This window comes from Pelobates fuscus, chromosome 1, assembly GCF_036172605.1.
Source record: "Pelobates fuscus isolate aPelFus1 chromosome 1, aPelFus1.pri, whole genome shotgun sequence".
Classification (NCBI taxonomy): Eukaryota; Metazoa; Chordata; class Amphibia; order Anura; family Pelobatidae; genus Pelobates; species Pelobates fuscus.
In genome coordinates, this window is record NC_086317.1 from 257,103,024 (window position 1) to 257,121,668 (window position 18,645).

Genomic DNA, 18,645 nt, shown 5'->3' on the forward strand with positions numbered 1-18,645 from the left:
TTCAAATTTCACAAGACAAAAGAAACAATCAGGAAAAAAAGAAGGCATTGTTCAGAGCCATCCCAAAGGTCACAAGGAAAGGAGATTCATAATGTTGGATAATGTTGGAGAGAAAGAAAGAGAAAGACAGACAGGAAAAAATATTGTTCTAAATTTTTTTACAGTTTAAAAAAAAAAAAAAAAAAAAAACAACTATAGAAATGGGAAAATGCTGAAATACCTGAAAAAACATTTCTGCAGACAGACAAAAAAAAGGAATTTGGTAAATAAAAAATAAATAATGTTATTAGTAAAATATTAGAATAATTTGGGTAATTGTGAATCCAATCAGAAATGTAATATTTGAAGTACAAGACGATGAGAGAAGAAATAAGTCAGAGAGGAGGGTAGGAAACAGAGAGAGAACAAATTAGGGCATTAATTATTTCATTTTAATTAAGCAAATATGAGTCCCTATTTTGATGTCAATAGAATACTTTCATTAATTCAATTAGTTTTGACAGGAATATGCAACCCACTTACTATTTAGAGTGTAACGCTTCTTGCGTCTTCGATTGACCAGTCCATTGAACTGTTCCAGCCATCTTGCTTGGCTTATATCCTTCATACCACAACGTGGCTCATTCATCTGGAGCACTGTACGTACATCAAGATGACCACTAACTGGAAGGTGTGATAACCACTGGTAATGTCTGTAACCCCAGAATATAATAAAAGACAACATGAATATAAGGCCTCAATTTTATTTTAAGGCAAAAAATACTTTGGAGTCTTCATTATGAACCATAATCCATAAAAAATTAAAGGGACACTACAGGCACCCAGACCACTTCTGCCCATTGGAGTGGTCTGGGTGCCAACTCCCACTACCCTTAACCCTGCAACTGTAAATATTGCAGTTTTCATAAACTGCAATAGTTACATTGCAGGGTTAACTCCTCCTCTAGTGGCTGTCTAGACAGCCACTAGAGGGCACTTCCTGGTTTATAGCACATGTTTTCTGTGCTATAGCGTTGCTGGACGTCCTCACGCTATGTGAGGACCTCCAGCGTCGCTAAAATCCCCATAGAAAAGCATTGAAAGCATTTTCAATGCTTTCCTATGGAGAGGTCTAATGCGCATGTGAGGTCAGTCGGAGGAGCGTGGGCGGACCCTGAACCAGTGCTGAGTGACATTGGTGCTGGTCTCAGGTATGTCACTGAAGGGGTTTTAACCCCTTCAGCAACATGGGATGGGGGTTGGGAGGATGAGGGGACCTGCAGTGCCATGAAAACAATTTGTTTTCCTGGCACTGGAGTGTCCCTTTAATACTAGAAAGATGAAATATAATAATTATTATTTAGGGAACACTCCGAGCACCATAACAACTTAATCAAAATTAATTTGTTATGGTGCCAGGAGTTCCTTGGGCATTTTCTTACCTGAATGAGTTACCTGTTTTAAAACAGTTTATAACCTTAAAGGTTGCCTCCAGCATCAGGTCTCCGATTCCCCCAGCAGCATGCAACTTTTGAAAGGGAAGGTGCGATGCTGATAGGCTGAAGGGGTCAGCTGATACTCTAAGCTAGTCAGTACCTCTCCATTCATAAAAAGGTACATACCATGTCATTAAAATTCTCTGCTCAGCTATCTTTCTCCTGTTTTGCCACTTTTCAGAAATCCGAAGCACTTCGGCACTTCTGAAATTCGGCACTTGCCACTTCCGAAATTCGGCACTTCAGCAATTTGGATATTCGGAAGCATCCGAATGTCCGAATTGCCAAAATTCGTCCAAATTTAAATTCGGTTCGAAACGAATTGCACATGTCTGCTAACCATTACCAGAATTTCTTTCATCTCTCCCTCTTCCATAATCTTCATATTTCCTTCCTTCTACCCCAACCTTTGCAATACTTTTTTTTACTGCTAGCCAGCATCTTGTTTTTACCTCTCTGTCATGCTCCATAATACCACTATTCTCACAGGCCACAGTTAAAGGCATACTATAGGAACCATCTCAATTAAGTGGTCTGGGTGCAATACCCCTCATACCCCCCCCCCCCCCTCCTAAAACTATAGGTATTACTTATGCTATCATATTCATTTAATAGGATTAGGCAAATTCCACAGTGTAATTGCTGGTTGTCACCCCCCCTCCTCCCAAACAGTGATAATATGAAGTATCCAGCCTGATGTTTGAATAAGAACAATTATTTAACAAAGCTGAATTCCATAGATGACAGACACACTCATAATGCTGGCATGTACATTCAAGTAGGGAGAATACCATAATCAGAATATTTACAGAGTACATTATCTTAGCATGTAAAGGTGAAATAGCTGAATTATGGAACTTCAAATGTGCAAATGTGAGTTAATAGCAAGAGGAACAAAGCAGAGAGAAGCAGAGGATAAGGTAAATGAGTAGAAATGGAAATGAGAAAGATGAAATGGGAAATGCATGGGGACTGACAAACCCAGCTAAAGTCTGCTGGACGTTCAGCAGTCCAGTCCTCCACATCATTCAGGCACTCCAGTCCACCTCCAGATAGTCCTAGACCCTATTCAATGTTTGTGATGATTGTGCACATTGTTGGGCAAATGCATCTATCCAATGAGTTCAAGTTTGTAGTAAAGACAGTGGGGCACAGTACAGAACTGCAGTTATTACTTCTCAATGTTGGCATTTTAAATTATACATATGCTTGATGCCACTGTAATGATGCTCTGTTATTAATGGAGCACTATTAGAGTTATTTAATTTAAGCTATTTTAGTAGTGATTGTGTTCTTTGCGTGCAATATACAATATCAATTGAATTAGAAATATTTCTATAACTAGATTAGCAGAATATGGACTGACGAGCACGTTCCCTAGTCGCATCAGCTTAACATGTCAAAATTCTGTGATTATTTTTTTGAACCAGTCATAGATAACTTGGTAGATAACTTAGTCAGAGAGAAGTGAGGAATTTTAAAATGTCAACAGCGGGGAAATCTATAATAGCTTTTATACCATAGTTTCTCTGAGAGGCCCAGGGGTGCAGGGGAAGGTATATTTTGCTTACCTGAACCTGTCCCTTACAGTCACTGCCCTTTCTATACAGCAGGTCCTATTCAACTCTGGAGCATCAAATTGCCAGGAGTCCACATCAGTGCTGTACTCTCATGCATGTAAATCTGATATCTATAGGGGACCTTGCGAGGCTGCGGGAGCATCCATAGACAATACCTTTTTCCTCACAGCTGTCACTAGTGACAGCTGGAGGAAATTATAAAACTTGATGGTGAAATTCCAACACAGTCAATTTAAGTATTTCAGAAAGATTTTTATCTTTATGAAATACAATTTGTTTGAGGGGAGTTATAGAGCCACTTTAACGAAATAAATTAGACCTCACTTCAATTGTTTTATAAATATATAACCTTACATTGTGCACTATTCTAGCACACGGCACAAGAAAACACAACACATCTATGTTTATATTTTCACAAATGTAGTTCTAAATTGGGACAAGAAGAATGGTTGTGTCTATGCGATCTGAACACAAAGTTACCACATATTTTCAACTTATCAAGAGGAGATAGCTACATAATAAGCTATTTTACTTAGAAATTTACTAGTAGTGGGTGACAAATAAGGGTAGATTTACAAAGAGGGGAAAACAATGGTTTAGGGAGATTAACTCCATCCTATCCTTAAATAGTGGAACCAAATGGATTCCGTATCCAGTCACCAGGGAAATATGTAACAAGCACCACACATGTCCAGACAATTATACTGTATTACAAGAGGAGGACATTCTGCAAAGATTGATACTGAAAATCTGTACAGATATAAAATGTAAAGTTTCATAAATAAAATCAGAGTTGGCTTCACTTTATTATTAATGGTCTGCAGCTGACAGTTCTTTTAAATCTGAATTTACTTGTTTTGTTTTCTGTTCTTTATATAAATCATCCAAACTCTCTCTGTCCTAGCAGGAAAGAGCTAACACATGCGCCCTGTCAGCTTTCAACCCTAATCAAATATCTTCCCATGTCAGGACCCTTCCAACCACGCACAGCTGGCCAAAGAATGCACCTTTATTCTGACATCTTGTATCTCTGCCAAAGACACATCTGTTCTCTGTCCTCAGGTCAAACGTGGCATAAAGCAGAGGCACTGCTCTGAAAATCTAACTATGTGGAAACACCAGTGTGATCTCTCCAATGGACAGAATGTAAAACTGATTTGGTTAGTCAGATCCCTGGTTTCCATTACTACAGAGTGATGAAAGGAGGCTTAGAAAAGCTGTAGTGCGTTTTCCAATAAATCTGCGAAGGAGCTTACACCAAAGACAGGAATTTCTACTAATAATGAGTTTGTAAAGCTACAAGTGAAGGTGTTAGATAAAAGAGGGGGGCATGTGAGAGATAAGGCCTAATATCAATTATCAAAGGTGTTGGAAACATATCACATTTAGAAAATAAACGATAGCTAAAGCTTCTCAGAATGTGACACAAGAATCTGAGACGAGTGCATATTGAGATAGTGCTGTAACGTCAGAGTGAATTATTGAATTATTAAGATAATGGTGCACCTTATTATGGGATGTCACAAAGATAGAAAGAACCTTAAAGGAAAACTATAGTCATCCAAATCACTTTACAATGGGTTTTTGAGAAGCTGCAATATTTACATTGCATGCTTAAGTCCACCCCTAGTGGTAGGACAGCCACTAGAGACGCTTCCACTGCATTGGCAGAGTAAAACTGGTTCACGTGACATAGAAGCCCACAGGAAAGCATTGATTCACCTGCCATGCATAGGTCCCAAATTCTCCTCTTTGAGTAGCATTGGATTGTACTACGCTGGAGAGGGCCAAAAATGGTGAGTAAAACTTACCCTTCTCAAACTTTTATGGCAATTGGGAGGACGACCTATTTAGACCTTAACGAGAGGGACACTATAGCGTTAGAAATACAAGTTTGTATTCCTAACTCTATAGTGTTCCTTTAGGACTGGGATAATAGAGAAGGGAGAGCAGGTCATGTCAAACAATGAGAACAAGAAATTCCTTAGGGATATTAATGATCAGTTGTACACATTTGAGAAAGAGTAGAGTTCTGCAAGATGCACAGATATGCAATAAGAGAATGTTTAATCATTAGTGCAGTTAGGAGATTAGCAGGGATCAGAAGGGGTCCGGAGTCAGGGATGAAATAACCAGCTGCAAAATACAGCAATCTGTAAGGGGATTTTTCATTAAGTGGGAGGATGAATTGAAATAAAATATCTAAGACAATTATGGGATAGAAATTGAAGTGCATCTTGTAGTCCATAGATAAGGAATGTGTGACAGTTTGATTATAATATAAAGCAGGCATGCTGTTGTAGAAATATAAAGCTAGCTGGCTGGCCAGTCACAGTGTGCTGCAAAGTAGTATTGTTTAAAAGGTACCATGACCAATTCTTCTACATTGGAAAGAATGTTGACCCACCATCCACACAATGATTCCCTGTTCCACCAGCACAAAAGATGAGAAGACAAGAAACCCCTGCTATGCTTGTTCGGGCTTACTCTTGGCTTAAATGTTGAAAAGCCATATGAGATCTCTAAATGAGAGAAAGAATTATAACACAGACTAGATAGATTTAAGCAAACAGAAAAGCATTCAAACAAGACTGTGATGGTTTAGGAGAATCAGACACATTTTTAGGACAAACTCAATTTATAGGCTCTGAGTCACTACACATGACATTGCAGAACCATGAACTCAGGGTGCACTTTTAGAGCTTTTTGTCTTGTTTTTTTTTTTTTATCACTGTGTGCTATTTATAAATTTTATGTTTTGTTTCATGAATAGCTAAAGGCTGTTGGAGGCTGGCACGATCTAAATCTAGTGCCAGCACCAAAAGCTGCAGCTAAAAATAAAAAGTGCTGTCCAACAGGATGCATATTCTCTAAACATTCCTAATTAAAGGGACTGTGGTCCATTACGGTCCCTATAAGATCAGAAGGAAACATGGAACATGATATCATCCAAAAGGATATACGCACTATTGTCTGATGATCACTGCTACACATTTAGTATTTGGACAAATCTATGTTATGTTATGTATGTTAGAGCTGCTCACCTTCAGACCAGTATCTGTGATATTAAAATTTATAGGGAGAATGTGGAGGAAAACTAAAAGCTTTAAAGGGACACTATAGCCACCCAGTCCACTTCATCTCAGTGCACTGTCCCTGTCCTCTTAACCGTGCAGCAGAAAACACTGCTGTTTTAGAGAAACTGCAATGTTTTCTTTGCAGGGTGAAAACTGCTTCCATGAAATGACGCTAGACATCCACACGCTTTGTATTAGCACGTCCAGCGTCTTCTAAATCCCCACAGGAAAGCACTGAATCTATGCTTTGCTATAGCTTTGTATTCCTAACAATTTAGTTTTCCTTTAATAGGGTTAAACCTGCTGCAATGCTAACACCCAATCAGCATTGTGGGTATAGACCTATCAACCAGACATTGGGGTTCAGCTGGAGATAGAAGGCTCAAGGAAAACGCCTACATGGTCTTAGATGTTAGCATGATATAAAATTAGATTATAGTAGTACACATACACTGATCAGCCACAACATTAAAACCCCTGACAGGTGAAGTGAATAACATTGATTATATCCTTACAATGGCACCTGCTAAGGGGTGGGATATAGTACCAAGTGAACAGTCAGTTCTTGAATTTTATGTGTTGGAAGCAGGAAAAATGGGCAAACGAAAAGATCTGAGTGACTTTTACAAGGGCCAAATAGTGATGGCTAAATGACTGAGTCAGAGCATCTCCAAAATTACAAGTCTTGTGGTGTGTTCCTGCCAAAATTGATTCAAGGAAGGACAATCAGTGAACTGGCATCAGGGTCATGGGTGCTCAAGGCTCATTGATTCACATGGGGAGCGAAGGCTAGTCAGTCTTGTCCAGCCACACAGAAGAGCTACTGTAGCTGAAATTGCTGAAAAACAGAATGCTGGCCATGATAGAAAGGTGTCAGAACACACAGTGCATTGCAGTTTGCTGAGTATGGGGCTGCATAGTTGCAGACTGGTCAAAGAGCCTATGATGATCACGGTCCACTGCTGAACACACCTTAAATGGGAATGTGAACCTTAAAATTGGACGATGGAGCAATAGAATAAGATTTCCTGGTCTGATGAATCACATTTTCATTTGGATGAGGTGGATGGCCAGGTGTATGTGAGTTGTTTACCTGAGAAGAGATTGCAGCAGAATGCACTATGGGAAGAAGGCAGGCCAGTGGAGGCAGTGTTGTGGTCTGGGCAATATTCTACTGGGAAACCTTGGGCCTCCAAATTCTCCAGATCTCAATCTGATTGAACATCTGAGGGATGTACTGGAACATCAAATCAAAACCATAGAGGTCCAACCTTGCAACTTGCAGGACTTAAATGAACTGCTGCTAACCTGGTGCCAGATACCACAGGACACATTCAGAGGTCTTGTGGAGTCCATGCCTCAACACATCAGAGCTATTTTGGCAGCACAAGGGGGACCTACACGATATTAGATTTAATAGTGTGGCTAATAAGTGTATGTATGTATGTATGTATGTGTGAGTAAATGTATGAACAGAAAGTTAGTAAAGGCAAATAAGCACATAATACTGGCTCCAGAGGCAATGAGTTACATTGTACATTTTACACAACTGTAAAACCTGTGAAATAGTTAAACAGAGGCAGAATAATTAGTATATTTGTCTAGTAGATACACAGAATTATCCAGCCATTTTTACCTTACTGCTGCTTCAAGCTGTACCAAGTTAGCATCTCTTTTCTCTTTTTCAGTATAGCCATACTTCTCCAAAAACACCTAGAAAGAGTATTAAGTATGACAAAAACATATGTTATAACTTGACGTTTTACTTCTCTGTGATGTAGTAAAATATTCATTAATACAAATGTCCTAATGCAGTATTTGGCACCCAAATGACCTCATTTTCCACATAGATGAAAATGCAGGCAGGAGAAGATTACAGTTCAAATAAAAATGTAAACACATCTTATACAACAAACCAAACTGCTAATATATAGAGAGATTCATTAAAAAAAAAAAAAAACTTGCTTATAGCTACTCTTGATAATTAGATATTTTTGTATAATAGTTGTACTCAATCTATTAAGTCTTCCCAATTTCTAAGACATGTAACACCATGCACTACACTCAACTATATTATCTCCTGTCTGAAAGAACACAATAATTACCAACTTTGGAATGTTCTGCTAAAAATAGCCTTTGTCATACAACACAGTATGTTTGTGGGACACGCCAACACGTGGAGAGGATTGCTCCATTTTCCCCTGAGGAAGTTCAAGCATAGGGTGGACTCGTGAGCGCAATCTATGATTGCTTTTTCATTTTATTTTATTGTATTGCATATTAGTTTATATTTGGGTAGGATGAAGAGCTTTTTTCCTGGACCACTGAAGACACAACTGGAACTTTTCTGTGTGACCAATTTTCTATGTGTCCTGTCTCTGTGGCTGATGTGCTCTGTTTGTGATTTGATCTTGTAAGTGTGATTTGTGTTAATGCTGTATGTGCATAGAGAAGATCTGTACTATGTTTATTGTTCCTTTCCTCTACATGTGCTTCCGATGCTAAGAAGACATCACATTTGACCACTTGATTTATTTGATGTGCCTATAAACAAACATTGGTTTCTGAGTGATTTTTATTCACCCATAATTATATTATTGAGTGTACAATATTACCCTATGATTTTTCTGTCTGTGTTGGATTTTTATTGTAAATAATTTTAAGCTTCTATGTTGCACAGTATGTATGTTTTATGTGACTAGAGAGGAAAATATTCCATGCTTTTGAAACCTAAATTAAGCACTCCAATTGAAATTAATCTTTAAAGAAAAACACAAAAAAATCTCCACACAAAAGAAAGAAAGTAATTATGAATCAGAAATTGGTTGGTATATTAATAATCAGCATAGAGTAAAGCGTTCAATAATGTATATGGTCCTGATGAAAGTTTTAATTTCAAACTGAAATGTTGACCAATAGACAAATAAAGTTTTTTTTCCAAGACCCAGGAATACTGTCTGTTCCTTTGATGGTGTGTGTGTGTTTGTATTAAACCAATTCCCCTGTAAAATGTATCTCTCAGATCCGTGGATTTATACATAAACTCATAGTAACTAGATTACCTAAAATAACCTGGGTCCTTCAACATAACAAAACAACAAGCAAAGGAGTTTCCCTTTTATTTCACATCTGTTTTATTAAGTCAATTATAAAAATAGCTATGTCTCGCCTATTAGTTATCAGGATATTGGTATAGACAGAGGAAATGAACACTTTCCTGTAAGATGATGAGGAACATAATTAAAGAGCCAAACACAATTCAATATTATAGTCTTGTTTTTCTACATTTTAAAACTAAAACAAAAGAGAGAATTTCCTGAGAAGGATGTCAGCTCGCATATGTGAATCTTAAAACAACAAACCATAATGTCTGATATTCTGTCAGAATCACGAAACCTCAATTAAATGCCTTAATCTTTCCAGTTTCAAGTTTGTTCAAGCGTGATTCATTGTTTTTTCAAGATAACATTGACATGATGCAGAGATACCACAAGAAACTTAAAAAAAATAAAAAAAATTATTTTTGTTTTAAGTGCATAATGTTAAGTCATAACATATCTGTAGTTCTATATAACATAGTAATACATAAGCAGGTGGTCAATAGGGGGCAATGCATACATGGCTTATAGACAGTTTGCACTTTTATGAAATGGCCTAGGCAGTCATAGGAATCTATCCAAATCTATGCGCTTTTACTGTTCAAATGGGCTCAACATGGTTGGGCGGGGGCGTTCAGTGGTATAGACAAGACGCAGGTAAGGTACCACCTGCGAGGACGACCATTTACAGTTTAAGGCGTCTTATGTTAAGAGGCGTAGTGGGTATTACTCATATCATTCTGGGCCTATGTTAAGTCATGTCTATGGGTCAAATAGTTGGTTCGATAGTTTCGGCTGGGTAGAGTGTAATGCTAGTGTGGTAGTGGTTTGTTCTGTTCTGGCTAGGGCTGTAGGAGAGCGAGAGCGGTGGTCTGCTTCAGGTATTGACTATGGGATACCTGTCAGTAGGAGGCACACTTGTAGTATCGTCTGAATACTCCTGTGCTGGCTTTACTCAATCCCTTAGGGGCATTGAGGGGGGGGAAAGGAGGAAGGGGGAATACCGCGCACCCCAGAGCTAACTTATATTACCCAGCCAGTGTAGGCTTGGGTGGTTCTACCGTTGGATAACGCTTCGGCATCAGTGAGAGTACTGTGCGTACTGAGAGATTTTAACTTTGGATTATATATGCTAGGAAGAAGGAACAACATAAACAACAATAACTATAACAAAAGAATGCTTGTGTGGTCGGCTTAGGCTTCAGGTCATGGTCCCAGGTTGCGTGTTAGGTAGTCCTGTGGTACTGTTGGACAGTCCCAGCGTGGCAAGTAAGGCAGGACCCTCTCCCAGGTCAGAGACCTTGTAGGATTTATTGTCCTTGCGATCTAGGGGTTGCCCACCTGTATGTGAGTCCTGCTGATTGTAGGATGGTGGTTATGGGCTGCATGCTCTTGCGCCATGATAGAGTGTCTCTGCTCAGGTCTTGGAAGAAGCGATTTTATGCATTTCAAAGTTGTAGGGTTTTTTTTCCTTTAATAGTAGCCATTAGGGCTATTTTATCTGTAAGAGTTTGGCATCTTATGATGAGATCGCGGGGCACCGCCTTTGGAGCTCGCGGTGATTTGGCAATGCGATACACGCCATCAAAAGTGTTTCGCTTGTTTGAGGCCACTAAGCACCTTATGAAATTGGGGAGTTCCTCCAGCAGTACCGATTCTGGTACCCCCTGATCTTAACATTCTTCCTCCTGCCCCTGTCATCTAGCACATTCATTTGCCTGGTGATAGTGGTCTGTGTAGTTTGCATCTGGGTAACTGTATCTCTCAGTGCGTTTAGATCTTGTCGCAGATCTCTCAACTCCCCTTCCACGGCTTGAGTGCGGGCTGTCACCACCTGTACCTCTGCTGCGAGGTCTGCCTGCCACATTTGCTGTAAGTTGTGTTGGAGTCCAGCCAGCATGTTCTGAATATCCTGCTTTGTAGCTGGGGCTGATTCTCCTGTGGTCTGTGGGTTTTCTCTGTCTGTGTTGGCTGTGGCCATGCTGTGCATGGAGTTCTTCTCTTCAGACTTCGTGGGTGAGGCGTCCATGGTGGCCCGTGCCAGTACACTGGGTCCGTGCCAGTGTAGAGGATAGTAGCACAGAGGCGGCTCTCTAATTAGGCGGTTTAGGCAGCCGCCTAAGGCCTCGCGCTGGCTGGGGCCTCGCGGCCGCCTAAACTGCCTGTGGGCAGACTGTGTCAGGTCCTCGGTCAGTGACACCAGGAGGGGGCCCGGCAGCCCGGCCAGCCATCAGACACTGGTCTGCAGCTCCGCAGTGAGCAGAGCTGCAGACCATGTGTCTCGCGAAAATGCCCAATCAGAGCGTTGCCGCGGGTTACCACGGCAACGCTCTGAAATCTCACAAGATTACATGGTCTGCAGCTCTGCAGAGCTAATGGCCACCGGACCACCAGGGAGCCCACTGGACCACCAGGGAAATTAAGGTAGGCTCTCCCTAACCATCACCCCCCACCACACTCAGTCTCACCCCCCCCTTTCCCCTCAGCCTCACCCCCCCTTCACCCTCAGCCTCGCCCCCCACCACTCCCACCATCACCCCCCACCACCCTCAGCCTCACCCCCCTTCACCCTCAGCCTCACCCCCACCATCACTCCCCACCACCATCAGCCTCACCCCCACCACCCTCACCATCACCATCACCCCCACCGCCCTCTGCCTCACCCCGCTTCACCATCAGCCTCACCCCCCACCACCATCACCCTCAGCCTCACCACCCCATCACCCCCCACCACCCTCAGCCTCATCCCCCACCACCCTCAGCATTCCCCCCACCACCCTCAGCTTCACCCCCTCACCACCCTCAGCATCACCCCCCTCACCACCCTCAGCATCACCCCCCCACCACCCTCAGCATAACCCTCCGTCACCACCCTCAGCCTCACCCCACTCACCATCACCCCCTCTCACTCTCACATCACCCCCTCTCACTTTCACATTACCCCCCTCTCACTCTGACACTACCCCCTCTCACTCTCACATTACCCCCCTCTCACTCTCACATTACCCACCCTCTCACTCTCACATTACCATTACCCCCCTCTCACATTACCATCACCCCCCGCTCCCTCTCACCATCAACCCCCCGCTCCCTCTCACCATCACCCCTCTCTCCCTCTCACCATCACCCCCTCTCCCTCTCACCATCACCCCCACACCATCACCTCCCTCTCACCATCACCCACCTCTCCCTCACACCATCACCCCCCCCCCCATACACACAACACACTTCAAGCAGCTACCCCATACACATAGGGTCTCATACAAAAACGCAAACATGCTCACAGAGACATACATTCACACACACAAGGATACTCTCTGTCAGACACACTCTCAGGCACATACACAGGTAGACAGTGCATCAATGTTTATATGTGATACTTTTTTGTTAGTGGGGCCTCATGTTTGCGTTTCGCCTAAGGCCTCATAAAGTCTAGAGCCGCCTCTGTAGTAGCATGATGCCTATGTCCCCTTGTGGCTTGGGTGTGCGTGGGGTCTGTTTTTGGGACCTCCGTTCCATTTCTTCTGGAATGTGGAAGTCCGATTCTGCATGTTGTGAGCCCGTCTTAAGCCACGCTACTAACTCTCAGGCCAGATCCTGCTGACGGGCATTCGCGCGGTAGGCCCCAGTGCCTTTGATGCAGCGTTTTGTGCACGGGGTTTGTAAGAAAGGCATCTGCAAATTCAGCAGAGTGCCCTGAGTCGGTGTCCGTAGTTTGTTTCAGCCGATGGACTTTAGTTTCGTCGATAGCTCTTGGATTTCGCTTTGGGTTATTGGAGCTATTGGAAATGGCGGCTGCTCCGGTGCGCTGCAGGCTACGCCCCCGTCAAGAAACATTTTTAAGTGCATAAATTCGAAAACAAAAAAGTGTAGCTACACTGAAAACAGAGTTAGGTAGTTTAATGAAAACCAGAAAAAGGTAGAAATTTTCAATAACTATTTTTTTCTCAGTATATCATAAGGAGGATCCTGTGGCAAGAGATATGCAAATGAATGCTGGAAAGAACTTGCAGGAAAAAATTGAACAGATTACTTAAAACAAGGTGCTTCAGAAACTAAAGAAAGTTAATGTAAACAAAGCTCTGGGGTCGGACGGTATTCACCCACGAATACTTGAGGAATTAAGTGTGGAAATAAGTAAACTTCTGTATATAATCTTTTAAGATTTTTTGCTTTCAGGAATTGAACTGAAGGATTGAAGGAAGGCAGTTGTGATTCCTATATTCAAAAAGGGTTCAAAATATTTGCCTGGAAAATCTAGACCTTAATTTCTGTGGCTGGAAAAAAGTTTGAAGAGTTATAAGGGATAATATTCAGGAATTTAGTGGGAAGAATTAGCAATAATCAGCATGGTTTTATGAAACATAGATCATGTCAAACTAACCTAATTGCATTCTACAAAGAAGTAAGTAGAAGTATGGATCAGGGTGTTGCAGTGAATATGATCTATTTGGATTTTGCCAAGGCTTTTGATACGGTTCCTCACCAAAGATTAGTGTTCAAACTAAAAAAAATTGGTCTAGACATACCTGGATTGGTTAGTTTCTTCAATTAATCTCTGCAGATCCCCTCAAGCTCTTTCAGGCTGTATGTGGATCAACGGTGGACAGCGATTTTCAGGTCTCTCCTAAGGTATTTGATTGGGTTTAAGTCTTTGTCCCCAAACCACTCTTGTTTTGTTTTGGCTGTGTGCTTAGGGTCATTGTCCTGTTGGAAGGTGAACCTTTAGCCCAGTCTTAGGTTATGAGAGCTCTGAATCAGGTTTTCATTAAGGAATAGGATATATCTGATTTTGCTGCACTCAGCTATCCATCAACCCTGACTAGACTTCCAATCCCTGTCACTACAAACAACCCCAAAGCATGTTGCTGCCACCACCATGCTTTACCATTGGGATAGTAGTGCACCATGATGTGTGGTTCCTGGTTTCCTCCAGACATGACACTTTGAAGGTGTATCAAAGAGTTTGATCTTTGTTTCATCAGACAAGAGAATCGTGTTTCTCATTGTCTGATAGTCCTTTACTTGTTTTGCAAATTCCAATAAGGCTTTTGAGTGTCTTGCAGTGATGAGAAGCCAGTCTGCCATAAGGGGCCAGATTGATGTGGTGTTCATTGATAGTTGTCATTCTGAAAGTTGTTCCCATCTCTATACATGATCTCTGGAGCTCACATGGAGTGACCTTAATGTTCTTGGTCATCTCTGTTACCAAGGCCCTTTTTCGATTTCTCTGTCTGACTAGGCAGCTAACTCTAGGAACAATTCCTGGTTGTTCCAAACCTCTTCCATCGCATAATTATGGGGCCACTTTTCTCTTTATATGTAGAAGAAACTGTTTTGTAGACTTCCCAAGATGTAGCCTTTCTAAATCATGCACAATTGATTCAATTTGTGACAGATGGACTTAAATCAAAGTGTCGAAACATCACAAAGATGATCCAGAGAAATAGAATGCATCTAAGCTAAATTTAAGGTGTCATAGCAAAGGGTCTGAATACGTAAATGTCAATGTGATATTTGATTTTTTTTTCTTTTTAATAAATTTGCTAAGTTGTCATTATGGGATATTGAGTGTTAACCGATGTAAAAAAATGAAACTTTCAACAACTGCAGCATAAGCCTTCAAAAAAAAAAAGTGGTCTACATTCTTTCTTAATGCACTGAGCACCCTGGCAGCATCTGCCACATCCTACTTACTAAAGTCCTTTGGGAACCTCTGATCCAACTCTCTTCTGCACTATACCTCCCAAGTTCCTCTTCTACAATAGCTATAGATATTTTGGATGGAATTAATTGTCTTAGAGTGTCAGCGGATGCTCTCAGTCAAAGAATCCCATCCAAACCCAGGCAGAATTGACATCATTAAAACAAAGTTATGAACTTCATTAGCAACTCAGAAGAGAAGGCAGGATAGGAGGCACCCATGGGATGCAGGTAAGTGTTAAACTGTTTGAAAGGATTTACCCTTTAAAATCCGTCAATCTTAACCACCTTAAATTTATCCACAGAGATTTATTTATATTGATTGCTGGCTAAGTACTGGAAATTGGAATACATGAGCAATCATTTGGGGTAATCCCATTAATTTTCTGTTTTTTAATGTAATCTTTTTATATTGAGCTATCAGTGTTTTTTTACTGCATGGTTGAACTCATTATCCGATGTGAATAGCTAATAACAAGCCCAACTAACTGGTCCTTGTTTTGAAAATTGCTTACAAGTATACGCTTTGTGATTAGTCTATACTATATGTGTCATCTTCTTTTCAAGTTCTTCTGTTTATTTTTAGCCCTCCCCAATTTGTCTGTTTTACTGGACATTGAGCAAGTCATATGCATCTTGGCTTTCAGTGATATGTTATTAAACTTCAATTGCAATGTGTCTCTTGACACATCAGCACCTTTAACCGAGTGCCAAAACCACTGTTGGCCAAGATGCAATATAAAGTACAATAAAAGGGCTTGTGGTTTATGTGAATATTCATTCTTAGCATTCTAATTTTCACATCAGACCAAAGCTCACAAAAGGATGATACATTCTTACAGGATTTTATTTGAGATGCTAGATATTCTTTAGAAGTCTTGTATATGCCACATATACCGTATATACTCGAGTATAAGTAGACTTTTTCAGCACATTTTTTGTGCTGAAAAAGCCCACCTCGGCTTATACTCGAGTGAGGGTCAAGTGATGATAAGGGCGCCGGGTACCCGCCGCCATCATCATCACTACATACCGCGGGTACCCACCGCCATCATCATTTGCGGCCCCAGCACACACGGCAAACTGCTGGGGTTGCCGTCCAAGGGGTCCATCGGGTGGCCCATGCTGTCAGGGCCACCCGATGGATATGGATTGTCAGGGTGCCCGGTCAGCGCTGGGCCCTTTAAAAGCGCGACCGGGCTCCCTGTGATGAGATCACAACTACTGGGAGGAAGTGACTGCACGTCACACCTCCCAGCTATCCCTGAGCCCGCGCGGGAGGAAGAACAGGGAGTCAGACTCCCATCAACCTGAGTCACCCTCCTGCACCTAAAAGGTAGGCAACAGGAGGGTGACTTAAATATTATATATTTAATATTAAATATTATGTGTGTGTGTGTGTTTGTTTGTATATATGTGTCTATCTGTCTGTAATATGTATGTGTACCTGTCTGTTTGTATGTGTCTTTGTATGTATGTCTTGTGTGTATGTCTGTCTATATGTCTGTGTCTTTGTATGTATGTGTGTGTGTCATGTGTGTGTGTGTGTGTGTGTGTCTGTCTGTCTGTATGTATGTGTGCCTGCCTGTTTGTTTGTATGTATGTATATATGTGTGTTTTGTCTGAATGTATGTGTGCCTGTCTGTTTGTATGTATGTGTCTTTGTATGTATGTGTCGTGTGTGTATGGGTTGTGTGTGTATGTATCTGTCTGTCTGTGTGTGTGTGTCTCTGTATGTATGTGTGTGTGTGTCTGTCAGTTGGGGGGGGGGAGAATTTACCAGTAGCTGCTGCATTTCCCACCCTAGGCTTATACTCGAGTCAATACGTTTTCCGAGTTTTTTGTGGTAAAATTAGGTGCCTCGGCTTATATTAGGGTCGGCTTATACTCGAGTATGTACGGTATTTATAATTCGTGTGTTGTTGGTATACACGCAGCTAGTTGGTCTACATTATTGAAAATGTACTCAAGAGGTGAAGAAATTCTAACATGATTGTAATATGTAATAGGAACATGATGGATTCTGCAAAGCTTCATTATATAGACTGAGGAAAAACTTCATCACGTTGCCAACTGACAAATTGGCACGGGATTTGCTAGTCTCCGAGTACAGAATTGTTATGAGACTTTAATGTTTCCAACTTCTTGGGAAATCTTATCTAGGCTGACACAATGTCCCTTTCCATAAATGTTAAGTACTTGGGTATGTTGCCCAGTTGCATTCCTTAACTGGTACACTGTGAGCAGTGCCAACATTATTTTCTATATAACTTTTCTTTTACAATTACATTTTTATTACTCGAACCACATACAAAGATATTGATAATATGCATTAATATAACTATATATAATATTGATTAAGTGTGTATAAAGAATAGCCCTAAGTGGACTGGAGTCTGGCTCCAACCAACCAAACATAGTCCTGGCTCTACTAAACTCATAGCAAGATATAAACCATATATCCCAGGGAGTCAGAGCACAGATCTACAGGGAGGTTAATGTTCGTGTTTGTGTATGTAAAACAAGTTATATATTTTGTAATATAGGGGTGGCAAGTTTCTAGCACCTATTTCTAGCACCTCTGTTTTGCTCAACACCAGTGAGCCCTCCTCCAATACTTCCTCCCCCCTTTCACCCCCAGTTCCTACACCCATGATTGTATGGCTGGTACATGCAGAGCAATTTTGAAGCAAGTTAATCCTTCTTCAGTGTTTGATTATTTATCAAACTCCATATAGTACCTGGGTACACTTCTAGTTAACTCCTTAGGCCATAAACGTTTACCTACAAATCGTCAGTATCTTGTGATCTGGGCAAAACGCACCTCACCTATTAAAATATGTTTGTTTAGTTTATTATGCAGGGTGAACTAAGTATTCATACTTTTGCAAAACATCTACCTGTCATTAATCTGCCAGGAGAGTAGTAATTAGAATAAGTAGAATGAACATTGAACAATGTGCCTAGACCGTCTACCCTCAAGACTAGATAGGTTCGGTAATACTCGTCTCTTCCATTGACCTTCCTTTCTGTCTCATATCACACAAGGTGTTTCTACCTTGTACTCTATAATTCTAACGGCAGTCTCTGATGTGCCTCCCTGGTTTGTCTCTAGGTGGGAGACAGAACCTGAGGATGTTCTCTACAAAAAGCAGTGGGAAAAATATGCATACTCTCACACCAAAGTATGGCGAAGGTAGAAGATATTTATGCCATAAAATCCGTGACTGTAACACTGAATGTTTCTACTGACAGTTATCTGCAGATATATAGGCCTTGGATTGATTTCATATTTAAATGTTCCTTGGGGAATTAATTGCTGCTTATGAGTTAAAAAAAAATAGTCAGAGAAGAATGGAAGATTTTTTTATATCCTCCACTTTTCCCTCCCTTCTTGGATTCCCCTAATTTTGTTCCACTTTCTAAGGGAGTTGTGTTTCTCTTCCCCTTACTCGTTACGCTTTTCCATTATGAACTTATTGGACACAAGGACACTTAAAGAGATTTGCTTCTTTCAGTTTAGTTCTGAATGTAGCATTTAATGATAAAAACTATCCTTTTCCACGTTTTGGTTTACAAATTTTTCGCAATAAGAAACGTCCCGGAGAACACATTAAATTTGTAAACTGAGGTACCACTGTATTCTTTATGAAACAGTGATAGAGTGTTAGGATAGAAAACAACTCAACACGCAGGACAAGGAAAAAAGAGC

The 18,645-nt window shown here is 41.0% G+C and overlaps 1 protein-coding gene across 1 annotated transcript in view; it reads right to left on the reverse strand.

The window, feature by feature from the left end:
* The window catches only part of MMP28 (matrix metallopeptidase 28), a 63,777-nt gene that overhangs the window by 40,183 nt on the left and 4,949 nt on the right, over positions 1–18,645 (reverse strand). The window contains exons 2-3 of the mRNA XM_063456671.1: positions 7,769–7,845; positions 523–692 (exon numbers count right to left, since the gene is read on the reverse strand). Coding sequence (XP_063312741.1) covers positions 523–692; positions 7,769–7,845 — 247 coding nt within the window. The remainder of the gene's footprint in view (positions 1–522; positions 693–7,768; positions 7,846–18,645) is intronic.